This window comes from Megalops cyprinoides, chromosome 17, assembly GCF_013368585.1.
Source record: "Megalops cyprinoides isolate fMegCyp1 chromosome 17, fMegCyp1.pri, whole genome shotgun sequence".
In the NCBI taxonomy this organism is placed as follows: Eukaryota; Metazoa; Chordata; class Actinopteri; order Elopiformes; family Megalopidae; genus Megalops; species Megalops cyprinoides.
The window spans coordinates 23,530,820-23,552,594 of record NC_050599.1 but is presented as its reverse complement, the minus strand read 5'-3'; the positions used below and the strand labels follow the sequence as shown (position 1 = coordinate 23,552,594).

Sequence of the window (21,775 nt, the reverse complement as noted above, 5' to 3'; positions counted from 1 at the left end):
CCTAATATCAGATATAGACAAACAACGATATAAGTCACTGCATATGTTCATTTTATTGTTAAGATAAAAAATAACATTTCATAGTATACAAGTATATACATTTATATATCATGTATCTTTTTAATCCCGAAGCCATGTGAAAGCATCAGTCTTCATGGGCACAATTTCTGAAGAGGTATTCTGCCTGAAATGCAATGACACAAAAAGTGATACGTTATTATTATACATTATATACATTATTTTAAAGTGAAGTCAAATATATAATCTGCCATATTAGATGTAAGAATTACTACAGATCCAACATGGAAAAAAAAAAAAAACATTTTTCAATCATTTTTAAGTCCGTATTTGTACGTTTCATGTTCAGTTTTGTCTTATTAATATCAATAGTTTTGGGACTTCTACATCTGATTAGTATAGAGATAAGTACTACCAGAAAGTCCACTGGATCATCTGGTTTGACTTTACAGCACTCGACCAGTGCCTCTGTGAGGGCCGGCATTACGTTCTTCATCAGATAATTCCTCAGGGGAATAGACTGAACCTCCAGCATCTCATGCTCCTGGCTCTTCACCTCTCTCAGATTTTTGCTCTGAGGACGGACACACATGCACAAGCACACACAAAACACAAGCACAGTTCAGTATAGCACTCAAACAAAATACAAAGTTAGCCATTTTACCAACTCATTTGCCCAGTCACATTTTTTTCTTGTACATATTGTTTTGCAGCTAAGCTTTCCCTCTGGAACAATGAACACATATCCCATGAACCTCTGCTTACCCACTTCTCCAGCTGTGCCGCCCGATTGGCTGCCTCTTCGGCCTCCTTCCTCTTCTTCTCCTCCCTCTCTGCCGCCAGCAGCTTCATCCTCTCCTCAGCATTCCTCCGTTCCTCCTCCTCACGTTCCTCAGCAGAGGGGCCATAGTTTTTGGCTTTCCCCACAGCTCTGATGATTCTCTCTGTCACATTCATGTATTCAATGTCTTTGCCAGCAGTGACATCTAAAACAGGATATGCACCATAATCCACATCAGCTACTGTAAGCAACTGGAAATTCAACACATCTCTCTTTGAGATGTCATTACAGAATCAGAAAAAAAAAACAGTTAAACTGGCATAAATAAAACAATGAAAATAATTCTAATACTAAAATGCCCTGCTGGAGCTGAAGCTAGTAGGAACTGTGGCCATCCAGGACCAATACTGGAGTCACACAAGAGCCCAGTTCAAACAGAATCATCAACATCTTGCTGGTATTTCTGAGACATTACCTGACTCTTTTTTATTTTGCATTCATTAAGTGCAGTCGTTGCAGGATGACTAGTGCCCAATGACTCAAAAAGGTGGATCCTTTATCCTCCTCACCAATGTGCTCTGGGTGAATCTCCAGCTCATCAAAGTAGTCGAGCACAGTTTCGTCCTGGGCATTTCGGTCTCTGAAGTCGGCCAGGTGGAGGAGGAAGCGGTCCTGGGTGTAGTTCGTGCCCTCCACCACACTCTCTGGAAGGTTCTGCACGCGATCTTTCAGGAACTCATCAGTGGCATCCAGAGCGAACACATACTCTGCAACAGAGAGAGCTGCCATTAAGTATGCCATTCGCAAGTAAGCAACACTAAGTTAAACAGGACCACGGCTGCTACCAACAGACGACATTGTCTACGTAGATGTATGGGCATTAGGTTCTACCTCAATCTGCCTGGATAAAATATGGAACTCAATGAATTTCTTGTTCTCAATCCAAAGATCAGTTAGCTTAGTACACAGCTGGTATTGCCTTGGATCCCACATATTTAGAAAAATACTTAAATTCAAACGCAGCAATATTTTGGAGCAGGTGACATCTGCAAGAGGTATTTTGAAGGAGGGGAGAGGGGAGTTTCCAAGGGCTGCCCCTTAGCGACACAGCATTTTTTGTTTCCAATTGGCAAGTTGGTGAGGTGTTTGATCACATTTGGAACAATAACTTAGTTTAACAAGTGTACTGCACTCTTATTGAAGGCTATAGGGTGAAAACAGAGGGGCATATATCAAAATAATTTAGGCTTCTAAATAAATTATTTTGCCATTAAAATGAAATGTAGTTACAGCAGCAAGCATTTTTAAACTAATTAACTTGTCAAAGTCATTGCACAAGAAATAGTTACTAAAGTATATTCCATCATTGGCTAACCTGGGATGATTTTTGGGTCAAACAGAGGAATTTTGGGTCTGGGTTCCTCTGGTTCTTCCTCTTCTCCTGAACACAAAAACAGTGCTTGATAAGTAAGGAAGGACATGAGTGAATTTTGAAAAGGGCAGACATGGACATAAAAGCATGCTTACCATAGAACAGCTCTTTGGCCTGTTCATATGTCTTAGGAAAACCATCCAAAACAAAGCCTTGATTCCTACAAGGCTTTGAATTCAGTTTGTCTCTCATGATCTGAAAAACAAACCTGTCGTCCAACCGGCCTGAAAGAGCAGATGACTCCCATGAGCACAACAGAAACTGGTTCACTTTCATTGGTTCAATCAACAAAAGGAAAAGGAGACTTTACAAATTTCAAAGAATCACATTACAATATCAAAGAATTACATTACATATGGTACATCTGGTACCATATGTAATGTGCATGAGATGGATTGTGATTGAACATAAAAGGAACACAAAAAAATCCTCAATCCTTTGTTCTTTAGGCTTAGTACATTTAGTTTGCAACCTGCTGCAAGTTGGTATTATCATTGATTTGCTAAGCAGGTGTTCTTAAACATGGCAACTTGTACATACATTTTTACCCACATCTGTTTAAACAGCTAAATATTTACTGAAGTAGTTTACCTAACATGCCTTCCTCAATGGTACAAGAGCAGTGCCCGAAGTGAGAGCCCTGCTAATTCAAGTCCATTTATCATCTCTGCCCTGAATTTAGCCTGTGGCTTGCGAAACTCTGCTCAGTACCTCCGTTCTGACTCATGTTCTCCTTCAGAGACTCCAGAAGTTCCCGAGCCCCTGAGGTGTCGTAGGCCTCGCTTTCCTCACTATCCATCCCAGCTATTTCTTCCTGGAACAAACCAAGAACTGAAATCACTGCTTTTCAACAAACATTGCGTCCAAAGTTCATAGAGACCAGCTAAAGCCTGTCAAGAGCTTCTGCATACTGCATGCTTCTTAACATTGATTCCAAAGGACATGACAACATAGTGCTTTTTGGAATTCATACTGTTGATTATATCTCGATAGCTTTTTTGTTTTTGTCTCTGTGACTTCACTGACCAGCTGCGTGATCCTCTCAGCGATGGCCTCCTTGACTGTGACATGATGCAGTTTGTAATGTTTGCAGATCTTCTCCGCCACCGTGGTTTTTCCCACAGCAGGAGGGCCCAGGATGCAGATTCGGATTGGCTGCGAGAATGAAAGGAACACATATGCATTTCAACATCTTAGTGAATTCCTGTTTATCACTCTCCTGTTCTCTTTAAATGGATCATTTGCTCTACAAACACGCAAACTCAAGAAGACTCAAATAACTTGGTGTACTGCATCCAGTGCAATAGCCATTATTATTATTATTATTATTGTTATCATTATTATCATTACTGTTAGTAGTAGTAGGATATACTGTACCTAAAGAACACTGTTTACATTTTAAATGTGTTTGTAAAATGAGAATACAAGCATACCAGTTATATTTCAAAGCTGTCTGTGTCTGTGTGTATGTGTATTTATTGTGTGTAATTGTTGTAAAACTAAACATACCAGCAGTTGTCTGATTTGCCTGTATTCTTCCACTACACGGTCAATGTTTACAACCATCCCCGACTCGCATGCCCAGTGGAGATTAAAGCTGTTCTTCAGAAAAACAGCTTCCGCACGCAGGTGCAAAGACAGGGCGTCAATGTCTGCTTGCTGTGGAAACAACAGATGCAGTGGTTTTCGTCTTACATTACAAAGATGCTGACAATTTGAAAGCTCAAGTGAATCTAGTGGTTAGCGTCCCATGGTTAAGTGTGTTGCCTTATGCCATTTCAATGGCAGACAGTCCAATACTAAGCAATGTGCCACCGTCACACTAATGATAGCTTTTTTTGTTCAAAGGTTTGCCAGCCACATACGGTCAAATCTTTTGTGAGGAAGGCCTCTTCTTTTGAAACTTTTTCGGTTTTCCCCGGACCGAGTGCACTGCTGATCATCTAAGGGACAACATGAAGAAAAGATGACAAGAGGGGAAAAACAAAATGATGTGCCACACATCTCTGTTACATCAAGGATTACCTTCACAATGTCTTCAGAGGTGTTCTTTGAGTCATCCACAGCCAATAAATAGTGGGTCTTTGGCTTGTGGTCAATGATATTTTGAATCACCCTTAAGAATAAGAGGAAAAAAAAACACCAATGTAAAAATATATGTATATTAACAAATTACAAAAGAAGTAACATTTCCTTTCATCATGCAAGATCAAGAAGAGTATGTTCCAAAGTAGTAGAAGAACATAACTAACCCTGCTAGATCATTAACATGTATTGTAGGAATGACGTTGTTGCCCGATCCAAAGATAGGAATTCTGGAAACTTCTCCCAGCCAGGACGCCTGAAATTAAAGCCAATACATGTGTAACACATCAGAAAAAGCAAAAAGCAGCACATAACTAAACCAATCAGAATGACATTAATAATGTGATAATAACAGAGGTATAATTTACCTTGAAAAAGTAGTGAAATATGTTCTCGCCCATTCCATACTGAATACCAGCAGCCACAACATAGGTAGACAGCTTGGACTTTTTCTGAAGGGTACAAACCAGTTCAAAACGCCTAGGACATTACAACGTGTTCCGAGGAAAATCCAACCGATTAATTGCACTAATGATCTCGCTAATTCTCACAAACAGTTCCGCTAATGATCCAAATCTCCATCAATAGGTTTGTCTTTTTTATGTTAGAGCCAGGTTCCTTGAATTTCAAGTAATCTGGCTCTAACAGCAACATAGCTATTGTCACGTAGCACGGTGGCACATACATAATTTCAAATCGGCCAAAATAAAAAGAGCAACAGGATTACCGCTAACATTTTAATTACAGATTGACATGCTGACGTAATTGGCAGCCCCGCGCACGTAGGATTCAAACATAGGTGAGAAAAATGAATGAGATCAAAAACTCCAAGTAACGACAAACTGTCTAACGTGACCCATACTTACAGTTTTGCCCATTTTAAGAACGAGTTTCTCTACGCTGATGTGTTCTTTAAAGTTTGGGTGGGGTCGTCTCCTCCTGTAGTCATCCTCTGTGAAGGGAATCTCAAGATCATCCTGGAAACAAGTCAGACAATGTCAGAACTGCCTACTGATCCTCAAAAGTCCGGAGGCCACTCCACAAGTTGTTTCCACCACAAGCATAGTAGCTATGTCTTTAAAACTAAAAAAAACAGAGCAAGTGAGCACACAAATCACCTACTGGGTCAACTGGCTTGGTCAACGCCCAGGTCATCACAGTTGATATCAAGATAAATATCTTCGGACCGGCAAAATGACTCATTTCAGAATGCAGAGCTGAAAGGGAATGCCATTTTAAGGAAGTGTTACTTCAAAAAAAGTACAATTATTTTGCTACACATTTGTGAACATGTTCAGGTATGTAAACACCACAAGACCGCTGAAATTGAAGAGCAAGACTGTTGAATTGATCTCAGTTACACTCTTATGCAAATTTTGTTAATACCGTGTAAAACACATTGACCCCCCAGTCTGTACCTGAAATTGCCCAGGACGCCTCATCTAACTGCTCCGCATTTTCACTTATATTGTAAACGATAACGTCACATTCCATGAGACGCTGCAGGAGCTCCTCTCGGTTAAGTGCCTACAAAATTCAAAATTTGGAAGTAAGATAATGCAGAGTAAACGCCACTATCGTGTGCTAGAGGTTATGCAGTAATTTAACTCACGTAATACTCTTCGAATGAAAAACTTGATCTCTGCTTTTCCGTTCTGGTGGCAATGGTTCCAACTATCTGAAAAGTGCCTTCGTCCTCCTCCTCTTCGCCTTCACCCTCGGCCTCATCCAGTGACGCTCCAACAACGCGAGTAGACAGAAACTGCACGGTAGCATGTATAAAACAGTGTTGACATCGGTTTTACACTATTCCACTGTTTGTCTAAAAATCCAGAACCTTACCTTCCCAATGCATTCGGAAGAATAGGAATCGACCAGGTTGATAAAAACCCGTTTAGTTAAAGGACCGATTGCTTTCTTCTCCTCCGCCATTCTCAGGAGTGTAGGGCTTGTCTGTCCTTGGCAACCTAGACGACGCGGTCTGTCGCTAGGTAACCTCTATGGGGGTGACATTTGTAGCCAAGTTTACGTGGGTGGTGGGTCCTTATTATTTTTGTGCGTCGATTTTTTTACTTTAAGATATACTTTGAAGAGGGCACATTTAATTTAATGGGAAAGTAATGCAAAAAAGACTTTCGCGTGGATTTAGGTTTTTCGAGAGTCAGCTGTTTAGGAAATGAGACACGAAAACACGAGTTGTAACTTTTTATTGACTTTATTTGAATGATTTTTTTTATCATCTTAGGTTAATAATCACATAAGTGCTTCAGTCAAAATAAAACGTATTATCCTGTATTTCAAAATTTTAGTATTTCACATTCAAAGCATTCTGTTGAATGTACCTTTCCCCCAAAGTTCACAACTGTTTTATTCCAAGTTCCAATATATATATATATATATATATATATATATATATATATATATATATATATATATATATATATATATATATTACATTCCTCCAGTGGTAGTCCTTTAGAGACTAAATTTAAACCACAGTATTTCTTGTTCCCTTCACTGAAAGATCTATGTTTCTTCCAGCTGACAGTGGAAAAAATTAAGGCATTTTTGGTTGCAAAAAAAAGATTTTGGCTTCACAACAAACATGATTAGACTCCGTGCCATCTGTGAGGAGAAAGTAGGCTACATTGTCCAGTGCTGTCAGCTCGTCATAGGATAAGCAGAGAGTATAGAACAAAAACTGCCAAAAATCGTATCACGGCTACGATGCAATTTTCAACTTTCCGAATTTGCCCTAAGGCCACAAAGTTAGGCTATAAATAGCTAATAAAACGTGTATGAGCACAAACTATCTCATCAATACACATTAAAGTGTTCAGGATAAGTAACTAACGGTAGAACCTTTGAACGTCTATCAGGGTATAGTTGCCACAGACACTTTCACAGCGAAGTGAAATTCAAAGCTCTATTTAAAACCGACAAAGAAGATTTTAATGGTACTTAACAGTGTTTAACATTTTATTTAAGGAACTAGATCAGTTGGTTTCCGTGAAGCTAATAATTAACTTGGGACGGTAAATGTTGCTTATTGTAATGTTTATAATGAGAAATTCAAAATACATACTGTATATTACTAGCCAAGGTGTAACGCACTGAAAACACTCTAACGAGGGTGCATGCTTGGCAACTTCGTTTTCACTGCGAAATCTGACCATAAAGCCAGTCTGTCATTTTATAATTATGAACAACTGCAATTGTACGAAGTATAACCAACGCAGAATCAATGCGTTCTTACAGCGAGTGTCATGTTTTCACGCAGAGATCGGTTGAACGCAAGGACATGTTGCTATTTCAATTGCCTCATCTGTAACCAAACACATGAGCATGAGCGATACAATGACATTGTGGATGTCGCCACCTTGTGTGCACACCACAGCACAGCTTCTCCGTGTTCAAGACTCATCAGTCAGTATGAGCTAAAACAACGACAAAGAAACGTCCGATACAGTCATTGTATAATTGCGTTTCAACTATGCATGCAATCTAACTAAAAATACGTGAGTGATTATTTTCATTATTGACATTGGACTTAAGAAAGTAGGTACAATCCTTTAGTAGTGTCCCTTTCTGTAATGGTGAGTTTTTATTTGGTAATGATCAGTTTTGCCCTGGAATTGTGCACTGTCAGTGTTCTTACTGAATATGCATGTTCAAGCGAAATAACACAATGTATGACTTACGATATTATGCTCCATTATGGTGCAACTGTAGTGAAAAGTTTACTGTTAAAATTTCAAATGATTTTTCCCTTTAATGAAATGTTCAGATCAACATTTTGTTTCATTGAACCCAGAAAGAGCTCTTGAGGGAAGTTAAAGGACATTCTAGTGTACCAGTACCCACGGTGGTTCATTGACACTTGGAGCACTGGACAGACAGGGTTAATCAGCTGATACAACAGAATAGAGGTTTATCATTCATTTGCATTCTTGAAAATACATAGCGCTGGTTTCAGTGCCAGGGAAAACCTTGTACACATCTGCTGTGATTTTGTCTAAATCCTGATTCTTGTGAAGTCACTGATAGTTTATCCAAATCAGCTGAGTTTTGTTTGACATCTGAAATGGTAGCTGTAGCTTTTAGCTTAGCTCACTGTACAGCTCACTGCACTTGTCCAATGTCTCATTGGTGAGTCTGTTTCCAAATTGAAGGGGGAGACTACTGGTGAATCACTAAAACTGACTGAGGAAGTTGACAGCTTGGCAATTTGAGCTGGAACCACTTCTGGCTTGGAAGAGGGAGGATTATTTGTGGGATCTGATATGCCCTTTCATTGCAGTGATGTCACAATTAAGTCCTGCTGCTATATATTGATTTTCAGTTTCACAGGCACTTAATGGGTTAATATTTCATTTAGCTGGATACATATCAATTCAGTAGTTGCCTAAATAATTTGTTTAAAAATCTTCATTTGTTTATTATAAGGCACAAACAGAAACACATTTTTGCACATCTGAGAACAATTTCAGCACCTAGCACATAGGAGAGGAATGTAAACCCTCAATGCCTTTTTGGATGAACCCCTGCATGGATAGTTTGACTTGCTAGCTAGCTATTCTTGATGACTTTAGAATGTTTGAATTGAAGTTGGAACATTAGAATGTTGAATGCCTTTGGGGGCCATGGAATGTGGAACACACAGCTACACTGCTGAAACCGGCGAGAGGGATGAGGGACTTCAGTCAGAGCATGGTGTATTTCCAGCACTATGTTGTTCTTGAGAAAGTAAGCAAATGCTGATGCAAGCAGCGAAGGAAGTGTTCCTTTGAGGATGACCCATCGTGCCTTTAGAGAGGCCAGCAGGAGCTGCTGGAGACCTATTCCAGCTTTCCTGCAGGGAGGCTGTAAAGAGCTGGAACTGATTACATTTACGTTCACACGCACCCCTGTCTCATAACAGACCATCACAGATTCAACACACAATTGTGAACATATGAATACCCTGTACCCCCCACCCTTGGCCTGATAGATAATGCAGGTGCTGTTACTTCAGTCAACATTTACTTGAGTAAACAAGAGCAATGGATGAATGAGTAAGAACTTGAGTTCATAAACAAAATCAAGTGTACTGCTACAGGTGGGTGATTCCTACATAGCCAGGCAAAACAGTTATTGATCAGGCGAATGGAATGCATATATATGGCTGGCCTGTCAAAGAAAGTATCCAAAGTTTCACGTGTATATTTGTTAAGCAGCGAAGCACTGCTCCGTGTGCCCTCAAACATCAGACAACATTTACATCCACAAAAGCTGTTCTCTCTTTTACAACCCTGTCAGATTTCTTTTAAAATAAAAAATATACAAATGTAAATTGATATCTACCATATCTGTGCAGTAAACCCTTATGTAAAAGTAAAATCTCAGTGTGTTGAAAATATGAAATCCAAAATATGTATACTTCTCAAAATACTATATGTAACTCAAAATCCTTCAAGATGATGCAGTTTACAACAATCCACTGAGCCACTTGGGAGACCCAGACTCAATCCCCCAGGCTCAATCTATCTTGTCTTTATATTAATCGCTGAGCTTCAGGAATCGTATGCTTTAAACATTGCTTCAGTGGAAAAATCAGATGTAATTAATTCAGGTTTATGATGGGGATTCCTGAAAAGTGTTGTGTCATTAAAGAGAAGACTGTCTTTTAACATTTTTGCAAAGGAATAGGAAACAGATTTATTGACAACTACATGCCACATTATGCAGTACATTTTGTAGGCTTTGTGTGAGCCAAACTAAACCCCCTAAAAAGGGCAAAGCTCAGTTCACTGGCCCTTCTCTCTTTTTCAACACCTTCGCCAGAAGGTACTGCACCCTCTGCTCCTCCCGTTTTCTGTAGAAGGAGGTGCAGATTTTCCTGCGCATTCGCCGGGCATACACCTCCACCAGGGTCATGAAGAAGGCAGTAAGGTACAGCGCCCCCACTGTCACCAGCACAGACTGTTCCGGAGGGGAGAGCTCCTTCACACACCGTGGTGGTAACATTGGGATGACGTAAGAATAATCTTTACGCATGGTTTTAACGTTGGCAGATCCAAAGAAATCAACTATGTCTCCAATTGCGCCACCAAGCAATATCTGGGGACAGAAATGACATGTGAAGGTGATCAGCATTTTTTACACTGATGATGGTTATCTGAGTTGTTTCTGAGTGTTCATCTTCTAAATGGTGCCATACAAAAAGTATATGATGTTCAAAGGATGTCTACTCCACCAGTGGATTCTGATGTTATGAAACAGTGATGTAACAGGTAGCTGTGGGAAAGTACTTACTTTCAGATCGGCTGTGATGATAGAGTGTATGTTGGGAACATCATGTGCCCATTCTAAAACAGTCTGCAAAACATTAAAGGCAAAATAGTCAAGTCCTATGATGACTGCAGATATCAAACCATACATAACAACGCTCATCAATGCCAACAGCCCTCTTTTCAGCTCAAGCCTTGTCATCTTCCACCCTGTGGTTCTCACAAGCTTTTTCTTGTAATGCAAGGGAATGTCAGCCTCCCCATGAACCTTTAATAACTCCATCAGTCTATGTGTTATATAGACGTTGTTATGGGTCACATCTGTCAGATATCCAATCAGGTACCACACTGAACCTCCTAGTAAGAGTAAAATGAAGGCCACTGCAATGACTTTTTGCACCACATTTGAGGTGGTCTCCAAAACTTTCTGTTGTGTGCTGATGTCTGCCTTGAGCTCTTTGGAAACTTTCTCAAGTTTCTGCATCATTTCATAAATGTTGGTGCCTTGCTGAAGGTGAGGAATAGTTTCTGTGTCTGTAAAATCTGGGATATCCTCCAAAATTTCCTTCATGTCCGCCACAGCAGACTTTATCTCCGTCGTGGAGTTCAGGATCCCCTCCACAGCCACCTGGGTGGAACACTTCATCATGACAACCACAGAGGAAACATTGTTGACCATGTTCGGGATGCATTTGGTTGCCAAAATTGTCAGCGCTGTGGAAATGAGGATCTTGCGGCCCTGCTTGGTGCCCAGCGAGGGTAAGATGATGGTGAAAGCGCAGCGCATTGGATGAAGGAGGAAGAGGACCAGGGCCAGGGTGGAGCCCGACACTGCCGCTGTGATAAGGGATGGGAAGGGGTCATACTGCAGTGTGAAGTTCATCCAGACATACAGCAGTCCCCCAGTGGACCCTGAGATGGCAAGGCAGAGGACAATGAGACCAAAGACCTCTTTGAGGTTGCAGGGTGTTGGTTTGGAGTATACATCCCAAATGATGTTCAAGGTTGCCTTTGTCTTTCCTACAAAGAAGGACCTGCAAAAGGTGCAAAAATAACCACCATTCATGCACAATGTTGTTGAAGTTTTTAGCATAAATCAAGAATTATTTTTGCAATGTCACTGATTGTTAACCTATTGTTACATTGAAGTCCTGCAGTCCATAACATCAAGTGTCACTGTTTTGGTCGCAATTAACATCCCCAAACATGATTTCTTCTTCTTGCAGTGACTAATGCAGCATATATACACTTTTTATGCTATCCATAAATGCAGAAACATTTGCTCCACTAACACTTGTTGGATTATTAGTCACACAATTCAGATTTAGTAATCTAACAAAGATTCCAAGAGTAGTGCACATTCCAGGATTCAAATCTACAACCTTCATGCTACAAGCTCAGTTCCCTAGCCACTGTATTATACCACCTTGCTACCCCACATACACAGAAACGCATGCAGAAATGTCTGCTGAAGAAAACTTGAATGAGGCATTGTGCTGAATGGTGCAATATAAACATCCAGTTAACAAAGCTTGTGTTTAGCAAAATAATGAGAATGTAAAATGATAGCTAGACAACATGGAAACAAAATGGACCACTACAAATATAGGCTGGAATCCTAGACTTGTATTTTTCCACACAGGAACTTCATCTATGCCACATAGCATAAAATTACAAACAAGAAAGGGATAGACAAGATGGTATATTATAAGCAGATGCCTTTCTGTAAATCTGCAGCCTGTCAAAGAGGATGTGATGGTTGTTTCTGATCACCCAATCAGTTATAGCAAAAAAAAATAATAATAATAAGCAACTGGAGGGAAGCACCACACATATTGAAAACTGAAAATAGAATATGTCTTTTTTAATTCATAATCACCCAACAAAAGAGGCTTATAGTTACACAGTAAAGATTAGCAAATGCAATGATATGCATGATATGTTTTGTATCATATATTAGAATAAAATGATCTCCCCTGATTAACTCATTGAAATTTGAAGTTAAACATTATTTCCAAGTAACACATGCCTGGAAATAATACTAGGCTCATATTGGCTGAACAGCATCAGTTGGCCGAGCCTAATAAGCATGATACCTGTAATTATGTTCAGAATCTCTCTACCATTTATTTTTTAGTTGTACAGCTAAAACTGTTCAATCAGAAGTGTTGATTCATTGCATGGAAGGAAAGGAGTACATACATGAGAGATCCTGAGGTCTGGGCCATCCTTCCACAGTTTGATGCCATGCTGGTGCACGTCAGTGTTGTGCAGTAAACAGACTATGGTCAGAATGACAGCATAATGACAAAACATATTAACACACGATACTCAAAAGCGGTAGATGTTACACACAATAATGCTCCTCATTGACTTTGGCTTGGAGTCCTGAGAAGGGGATCGTGTCTAATCACAGGAGTTTCTGTGTGAAAGGTGCAAGCACTATACCAGTTTTGTACTCACTGCCTGCATTCAGGTTTGTGATTGAGGTGGTGTGTGTGACTATATATGGTTCCACAGTGTTCTCTGTGTTTTGGAACACCTGTTTGCAAGCCTCTGGATGAGATGGTGACTGCCAGTTGTGCACCTGGCCATTAAGCTCCACTCTGCACCTGCCTGGCTGCTAGAAGTATTTACCACCAAGCTATCTCTCTCTGGATTATGAGGAGATTTGGTGGAGCTACACATGGAAGAAAGGAGAAAAATTAAATTGGTTTTGAAACACAGATGTGAAGTATAAGCTGAAGAGGAGCCAAAGAAGAGACCCACTGCATGACAAACTCTTGACTCTTGTTCTGCCCATTACCATAAATTCTGAGCCCCTCTAACAATAACACCCAAGGTACCTTGTGTAGCAGGCACAATCACGTCTCATCTAGCCTATACATTTATGGTTATAGTTAATCATAAATATCCATATCCAGTTCAATCAGTACCTACCTTACAGCTGTACTGACCAACTCTGCAACAATGGTGGTACTACCTCCTGCTGGTGGTTGACAACTGTATTTAGATGTGAAAATCAGTCCATCTGATCTGAGAATGAATGTTAAGTTCCTCAAAGTTCCATTTTGTCCCTCAATGGGATGTATGATTCTTGAGCTATTTGTAAATACTCTCCATTCTTCCTAAACGTTTGCGCATCATCCAGTGATTATTAGCATCAGTGAACTTTAGTTGATCATTCTACCAATAATAATTACATGAAGGTTATAGTGCAGTGTGAGTAATGATATATCAATATGGAGACACATAAGTAAATAATGGCACTAAGCTGAAAATAAATGGCACTAACATGAATAGCTCATTTCAAGCTATTTTTTATTCCTACACTGGTAGGCAATGGAAATCACCATTTATTAGTAATTGCTTTAAAGGTATAGCCATTAAGACAAAGCCCTCTAGATGAGACCACACCCAGACAGTGGTCCATCAGTCACAATTTAAAGGTGGCAGGTAATCCAGACAGCATGTCTTCAGAGTGTAGGAAAAATCCACAAATGTAAATGGAGAGAAAGTCTGAAAGTGCTCTGTGCTGTAGTGAAATTAGTCATGGAAAGTCACTTACAGTTTTAAAAGGATGATGTAAAACAGGAAAAAAGATATGGAAATCCTAAAGATATAAAAGCATTGATGGGAAATATGACAGATACCATCAAAGGCTACTACATCATCTGTGCATTCACAGACATTAGCACATGAACATAATCAATGTAAATGTTCAAACACATACACAAAAAGCGTAGTGTCAGACTTTCAAACACGATTGAAAATATTCAGCAAATTCAAAAAGAATATAGTTTATATTTCTAAAAACTTGTATTTGCATATACAGTGGAGAATATCTTTGGATGCTCTGTTCACCAATATATGTATAGTGGTATATTACTTTTTCTTGCACAACATTTATCATTATTGTTGTGAAGCCATGTGAAATGACAAAAAAGTGACATTTGTGTTAATGTGCTACTCAGCAAGAACAAAGATGAACATAGTCTGATTAAGCAGAGGCATTTGCCACAGCATAAAATAGTATGTCTAGGAGTTTAAGGTTCCCCTCAAGATAATGTCTGAAAATATCTGTGGTGAAGATGGAATTCAAATGTATTTCTTATCTGTGTTCCACACAGCACTGTTGCTGGGCAACATGGCAAAAGCAACCCAAAAGGTGGTGGCTTTTCAAGCCTTTTCTGACATAAATACATTTCTCCTTTCTGCTAGAAGAATTGAAATATTGTAGAGATTATTGCCACTTAATTCCAAATAGCCTGTGGTCTTTATTCACTCCACAAATATTTTTTTTTACTCAAGCTGGTATGTGTGCATATACAGCATGTTAAGAGATCAGACGGGGTTGCTCCACCAGAGCAAATGCAATCATGCCACAGATTGGAAGGATGAGGCTATTATTGCAAAGTTCTTCAGCAGGTAGAGATTTAGTCCCTCTTTTACACACTGGTGCACACATGAGAGATATAAAAGTGCAGGTGAAAGTATGGATCTCTATTCAAAAAGCTTTGAAAACCCTTTCAAAAGAAGTCATGAATGGTACAAATGTAAATGCCTATGTGCATTTATAATACACTTCAGTCACACTGCATAAATATGTAATAGCAAATACACAGTGACTATACACTGAATAATAGAATCAAATTTCCACAGGTCATATGGGTTATATATTTTACTACTCTTAACAGCAGAGTATTTTCTCAATGTGTTTTGTTTCTGTTTTCTGGATTTAGTTTGCAAGATATTTTAACAAAAACCATAAGGCTACCTGAAGAGAAAAATATTTATCTTGACAAACAGTTTAGGGCATCAAATGGCTTACCACAAAGGAACGACTTTTTCTCTTTTTCCAAGGGAAGGAGATCCTTAAAAGGAGCCGTCTGGTTGAAATGAAAATGTTATCCCCAAAGATGAAGTTTTCTCGGGATAAATACTTTTCTTTCTATTTTCCTTTAAGATATCTCTACGTTTACTACCTAAAAAGCAGAACTTTAGTATAGTGGTCATGTGACATATATTCCTATCTGTATGCTGCCTGTAACCAATCATGTAAATATCTGAACCTTCAGTCAGTTAAATCATCCAATCAGCAAGGCCACTGAGGCCTCAACATTAAGTGTTTGTTGTCATGCTCACACCCACATCCTTGACAGAGCATTAACAGTTGCCACTTACATGTTGTTGAGCTTGTAGAATATACTGAAAATAGAACACACACAGTGTTCCTGTGCAGATCTGGATTGTCTGCAAAAAGCATGTAAAGGTCTGGTAAAATATCTGAGATTCCATTACATTGCCATACTTTGGCCACAGCTACAATAAGATGTCAGCATTTAGTTCATGATTCTAGGATGCAACTGACACGAATATAGATCTATGACTCTGAAACATATTAATCTTATGCTGTAATATAAGATTTTCCAGTAGAAGCATTCATGACCTTCTTGGTGGTGCTGAGGCAAAAAGCAGTGTGAGGAATGTCACATTCTGAACATCTGACATAAAGAAAATCTGTTTCACTGTACTGGAAGAAGACTTTCCATTGTATGTAAATAAATTTAAAAAAAACAATGTGTTGATAGAAATGTTCTTCTTTGCCAGCAGTGCAAGTCCAACCATTGGATGAATAGACTTGGACTAACTGTCCACCATGTTCTTGTTTGGTCCTACCACAGGGACACCATTCATGTAGGACACCAACGAAGGGTCCAGTGGTTCAGCAGAGACAATATGGAGCTTACTGAACAGTCCTCTAAAAGAATGAGTGAGGCGTATACAGTAAGTGAACACAATCTTCTTGTGGCTCATATTTAGGTACTGTTTACCTTTAGGTAGTGCAAGGCAGAATGAAATGATATATATATATGGAGGGGAATTAATGCACTTTGAGAAGAAATCTGTGATAGAAAAATAGATATATACAAAATATTTTGTCTGATATATTCTAGTCAATAGAATCTGTTGATCAGGGCAGTGTTTTGAGATGCCAGAAATAAGACAATTATGACAGTAAAATGGTGATAGTAGTGAATCATGTCAATGCCAAATAAAATGACATCCATAGTTATGGAAGACTTGGAAGCCAGGTGCAGTGAGAGTTGTACATCATTTCACATGATGAATAGACACACAGTCATCAACTCCAGCATACACAGTATCGAAGCCATTCTTTCCACAATTTTATTGTACTTGGCCGTTACAGACACTGGCACTTACTTTTTATCCACATTTTGGTAGCAATGTAAATTGGACACTGTGAATACAGGCAACCCACAAAAACGATTACTTCAATTTCCAAGAAAAATGACATAAAACATAACACTTGTGTGAATTCATGATTCAGTTTCAAGAACAAACAAAGTTGAATGTGGTTAGATTGAACAAGGGCCATGTCGCAATGCCAAACTAAATGTCTGCTGTAAAAGTCGTATGCAAATTTATTTCTTATCTGTGTTCCACAGCTCACTTTCTGAATACAAAAAAGTTGAAATGTGGTTTACCATATCATGAGTTATCAAAAATAAATGCCTATGCATTCACTAAGTACCCATGCAATGTCAATGTGACTCCATGTAAGCATATATGAGCTAATGCATGTCATACAGGACCAAAAATCTGTACTACTGTCTTTTTGGAAGTGCTCCACTCAGGTGTAGTCCACACAGCAATGTACGTCTTTTTCTCTGTTGGGGTCCAGGTGTCTCACCATTCCCTGCACTGCGTTTTTAGTGGCACAAAAGTCCTTCAATCTTCTATTATGACTACTCAGCCACTGCTTTGCAGCAGCTACACAGGAAATTGATGCATTATTTCAGCTAAGTGGCCGATCGTATCTCTCAAGCCTGCCATGCATGTTGTGTTATCTCTATGGTAATAATCCCACATGTATCTAACTATCTGTGTTCTGGCCCACTTGGTCATGAATGGATACAGTTTATTGTTTGCTGGGACATAGATTAATTCAGGCGAATCAGGAAAGTGTGCAACCCATGTTGTGATGTTGTTTCTGTGGCCCTGAGGTTTATATGCTTGCGTGGCCCATTGACATTAAACGCCTCAGGAAACATGTCTGGTGGTGTGCGCTCAACCCTACAGACGGTACTGTTCCAACACAAAGCTAACACATACTTCCAAAACGTCCACGCATAAAATTATATACACTGTGAATGAAAAGCCATGCTTGGGTATGTTCTGGAAAGGTAATCGTGCGTAAGCGCTGCATGGTGAAAAATTGTGCTGCATAAGATTATGTTATGCTCCCCGGTGCTCGGCTGGAAAAAGTGCTTGACATTTGATGTTTCAAGTACAAGGCAGAGTTAGGGCAACCTGCCTTATACTTGGCAGTCTCTTCCAGGTAAGCCTATATAGGTGAACTAATGACCAGAAGAGGAGGGAGAGAGAAAAATCACGGCAACTTTGAAACAAATGTGATGAGATGAGATGTTGGTGATTAGTTTAAATGCAGTCTGGATGGGGAGACCAGACAACAGAATTTGCCAGGGCCTGACACAATTTTCAGTCCTTTGTTAGATTGCTTGTATACGCTGTTTGTGTCACTGGGATTTGCAAGACAACATTTTCTGAGTCACTTTTTTTGTACTTACACAGAACACACAATCAGGTTACGATTGCTATCCCTTTTACAGCCATTATCAGCAACTGTTTTCAGGCCAAAGGGAGTTAGTCATTACATGTGTCACCAGTCAGCACTGACTGGTAGCCAAAGTGACGGAACAAATTGGATGTTGGAAAGTCCTTTAAACTTTTTTATTTTTTGACTAATCCTAAAACAAGATTAACATCATTATAACCAAAAAAGAAAAAAAATCAATCTCATCATCACCATCATTTTCGTCTTCATCCCCATCAACGAAAAAATTACCAACATCAACATCATCAAAATGTGGCAGATACTCATGGATTCGCCAGGGACCACAAAGCTGGCTGAGCTGCATTTCAACAATGTTAGTGTGTCTTCTGTGAAAAAACATAAATTCAAATTTACACCACTGTCCTCATCACTTTGCTGGGGGTGTTTCAGCTGATTTATCCCCAATATATGCAAACTTTGTGTGGATTCAGTCCTCTGATGTTTCATCACTCTCACTAGTCTCCAGACATCTCTGAGCAGATTTAGAGGTAACCTAAGCACTGTGAGCATCATTACTACACCTTTCTGTAACACAAACACGACAGCCACTTTCACAACGTTCCTTGTAGTAGTAAAAAAATTAATACATACGTTATTCTGGCACTATATGCATATCTTACTATGCCAGCCTTGAAAATCAGCCTGCCTGATGTGCAACTAAAACTGATAGCATAGTTCTATGCTGTCTACCATGGGCTGAATTTACATGCATATTACATTCAGTCGTTGAGCAGCATTTCTGGACTACAGGATTCCTCTGGTTTGTCCTCTTTTCCTGAACACAAAAAACAGTGTTTGATAAGTATGGAAGGACATGAGTGAATTCTGAAGGGGGTAGAGATGGAGAGAAAAACATGCTTACCATAGAACAGCTCTTTGGCCTGTTCATATGTCTTAGGATGACCATCCAAAACAAAGCCTTGATTCCTACAAGGCTTTGAATTCAGTTTGTCTCTCATGATCTGAAAAACAAACCGGTCGTCCAGCTGACCTGAAAGAGCAATTGACTCCCATGAGCGCATACACTCACTAAAACAGAAATACAACTGCTATCATTGGTTCAATCAACAAAAGGCAAGGAGACTTTGCAAATATCAGAGGATAAAAAACTGGTACCATATGTGAGCTAAAATATGCATGAGGTAGATTGCAAAGGAACATAAAAGGAACACAACAAAATCCTGAATTCTTTTTTCATCTGGTACCATATGTAATGTGCATGAGATGGACTGTGATTGAATATGAAAGGAACACAAAAAATCCTCAATCCTTTGTTCTTTAGGCTTAGTATATTTAGTTTGCAACCTCCTGCAGGTTGGTATCATCATTGATTTGCTAAGCAGGAGTTCATAAGCAGGGTAGCTTGTACATACATTTTTTACCCACATCTGTTTAAACAGCTGAATATTTACTGAAGTAGTTTACCTAACATACCTTCCTCAATGGCACAAGAGCAGTGCCCCACATGAGAGCCCTACTATTTAAAGTCCATTTATCATCTCTGCCCTGAGTTTGGCCTGTGGGTTGTGAAACTGCTCAGTACTTCTACTCTGACTCACATTCTCCTTCAGAGACTCCAGAAGTTCCCGAGCCCCTGAGGTGTCTATCCCAGCTATTTCTTGCTGGAAGAAACCAAGAAGTGAAATCACTGCTTTTCAACAAATATCGCTTGGAAAGTTGAGAGACCAGCCAGGACTTTTGTAAGTTCGTTTGAGATCAGGATGCAGACTCCAAAGATGGCAAGAATTTATCTCACTGATTTGATGACTTAACAACTGATTCTTATGTGTGACATGTCCCAGGCAGTATTCATGAGGATTCACAGAAGGACAGCCTGACATCCTGTGAACCACTATTTTCATTCAATTGGTGTTTGCTCTCCTGTTGCACCTTCTCAGTTGTGTGCCCACCATAACTGCCACATTTATTTTTTACACCAGAAGAACTAACCTAAGCAGTGACACGGGCTTCTCTGTGACCTCACTGACCAGCTGTCATTTTACAAAAGAAGTAACATTTCCTTTCATCATGCAAGATCAAGAAGAGTATGTTCCAAAGTAATCGAGAAGAACATAACTAACCCTGCTAGGTCATTTACATGTATTGTAGGAATGACAATGTTGCCTGATCCAAAGATAGGAATTCTGGAAACTTCTCCTAGCCAAGAGGTGTGAAATTAAAGCCAGGTGTAGCATGTCAGACGAAAAAAAAAAAAGCAGCACACAACTAACCCCACAAGAATGACATTAATAATGTGACAGTTATGGAGCTATCATTTACCTTGGAAAAAGTAGTGAAATATGTTCTCTCCCATTCCATACTGAACACCAGCAGCCACAATATAGGTAGACAGCTTGGACTTTTTCTGAAGGGAACAAACCAGTTCAAAACACCTAACATTACAACATGTTCCGAGGAAAATCCAACTGAATAATTGCACTAACGGCCATGGTAATTCCCACTAATCATTCCAGTAATGATCCAAATCTCCAAGGTTTTTCTTTTTTTTTTAATGTCAGAACCGGATTCCTTGAATTTCAGCTAATCTGGCTCCAACAGCGGCATAGCTATTGACACATAGCACGGTGGCACATACATAATTTCAAATCGCAACCGGCCAAAATAAAAAGAGCAACAGGATTACCACTAACATTTTAATTACAGATTGACATGCTGACTTGATTGGCAGCCCCGTACTCGTAGGATTCAAACAGATCCTCAAAAGTCTGGACTCTAGAGACCTGCTCCCCACTTGCAGAGGCCAATCCATAAATAGTTTCTATTTGCTAGCTATATTTCACAAAACTTATAAACAGAAGAGACCACATGAACATAGAAAATACTTACTGGGTCAACTGGCTTGGTCAATGCTCAGGTCAACCTTACCTTCACAATGCACTCAGCAGAATAGGAATCAATCAGGTTGATAAAATCCCGTTTAGTTGAAGGACTGATTGCTTTCTTCTCCTCTGCCATTCTGTCAGAAGTGTAGAACTTGTCTATGCTTAGCAACCTAGAACTAGATGACACTGTCTGTTGCTAGGTAACCTCTAGGGTGGTGATATTTGTCCTCAGGTTTATGTGGGTGGTGGATCCTTATTTTTGTATGTAGATTTTTTTACTTTAAGTTATACTTTGAAGAGGGCACATTTAATTATTAATGCAAAACAGACTGTTTTAAGTTTTTGAGAGTCAGGGGTTTAGGAAATGAAGCAGAAACACAAGTGACAGCTTGAACAGTTTTTATTATTTATTTTTTTTAATCATTGTAGGTTAATAGTCACATTACATAAGTGCTTCAGTCAAAACAAAATGTATTATCCTATATTTCAAATCTTATTTCACATTCAAAGCATTCTGTCGATTGTACATTTCCCCCAAAGTCAGTGCAGACAGAATTATAATCAACAGCAAGAAATTGAGTCATTAGTTTCATTCAAAGTTCACAACAGTTTTATTCCAGGTTTAAAAAAAGTGTTACATTCCCCCATTGGTAGTCCTTTAGAGACTAAATGTAAACCACAGTATTG

At 39.3% G+C, this 21,775-nt stretch overlaps 2 protein-coding genes across 2 annotated transcripts; both read right to left on the bottom strand.

Moving 5' to 3' along the window:
* Nucleotides 1-145: 145 nt before the first annotated feature.
* On the bottom strand, nt 146-6,248 carry LOC118791834 (adenylate kinase 7-like). Its single transcript, XM_036549315.1, has 18 exons — nt 6,159-6,248; nt 5,929-6,078; nt 5,735-5,843; nt 5,439-5,533; nt 5,183-5,293; nt 4,685-4,768; nt 4,484-4,572; nt 4,257-4,347; nt 4,097-4,174; nt 3,741-3,890; nt 3,258-3,386; nt 2,943-3,045; nt 2,327-2,455; nt 2,175-2,240; nt 1,369-1,566; nt 784-1,004; nt 434-592; nt 146-184 (listed from the first exon to the last, which is right to left on the bottom strand). The coding sequence occupies exons 1-18, from the start codon at nt 6,246-6,248 to the stop codon at nt 146-148; spliced, it is 2,091 nt and encodes a 696-aa protein (XP_036405208.1).
* A 3,849-nt stretch (nt 6,249-10,097) lies between these two features.
* On the bottom strand, nt 10,098-12,813 carry LOC118791833 (osteoclast stimulatory transmembrane protein-like). Its single transcript, XM_036549314.1, has 3 exons — nt 12,788-12,813; nt 10,905-11,619; nt 10,098-10,415 (listed from the first exon to the last, which is right to left on the bottom strand). The coding sequence occupies exons 1-3, from the start codon at nt 12,811-12,813 to the stop codon at nt 10,098-10,100; spliced, it is 1,059 nt and encodes a 352-aa protein (XP_036405207.1).
* Between the last annotated feature and the right edge of the window lie 8,962 nt (nt 12,814-21,775).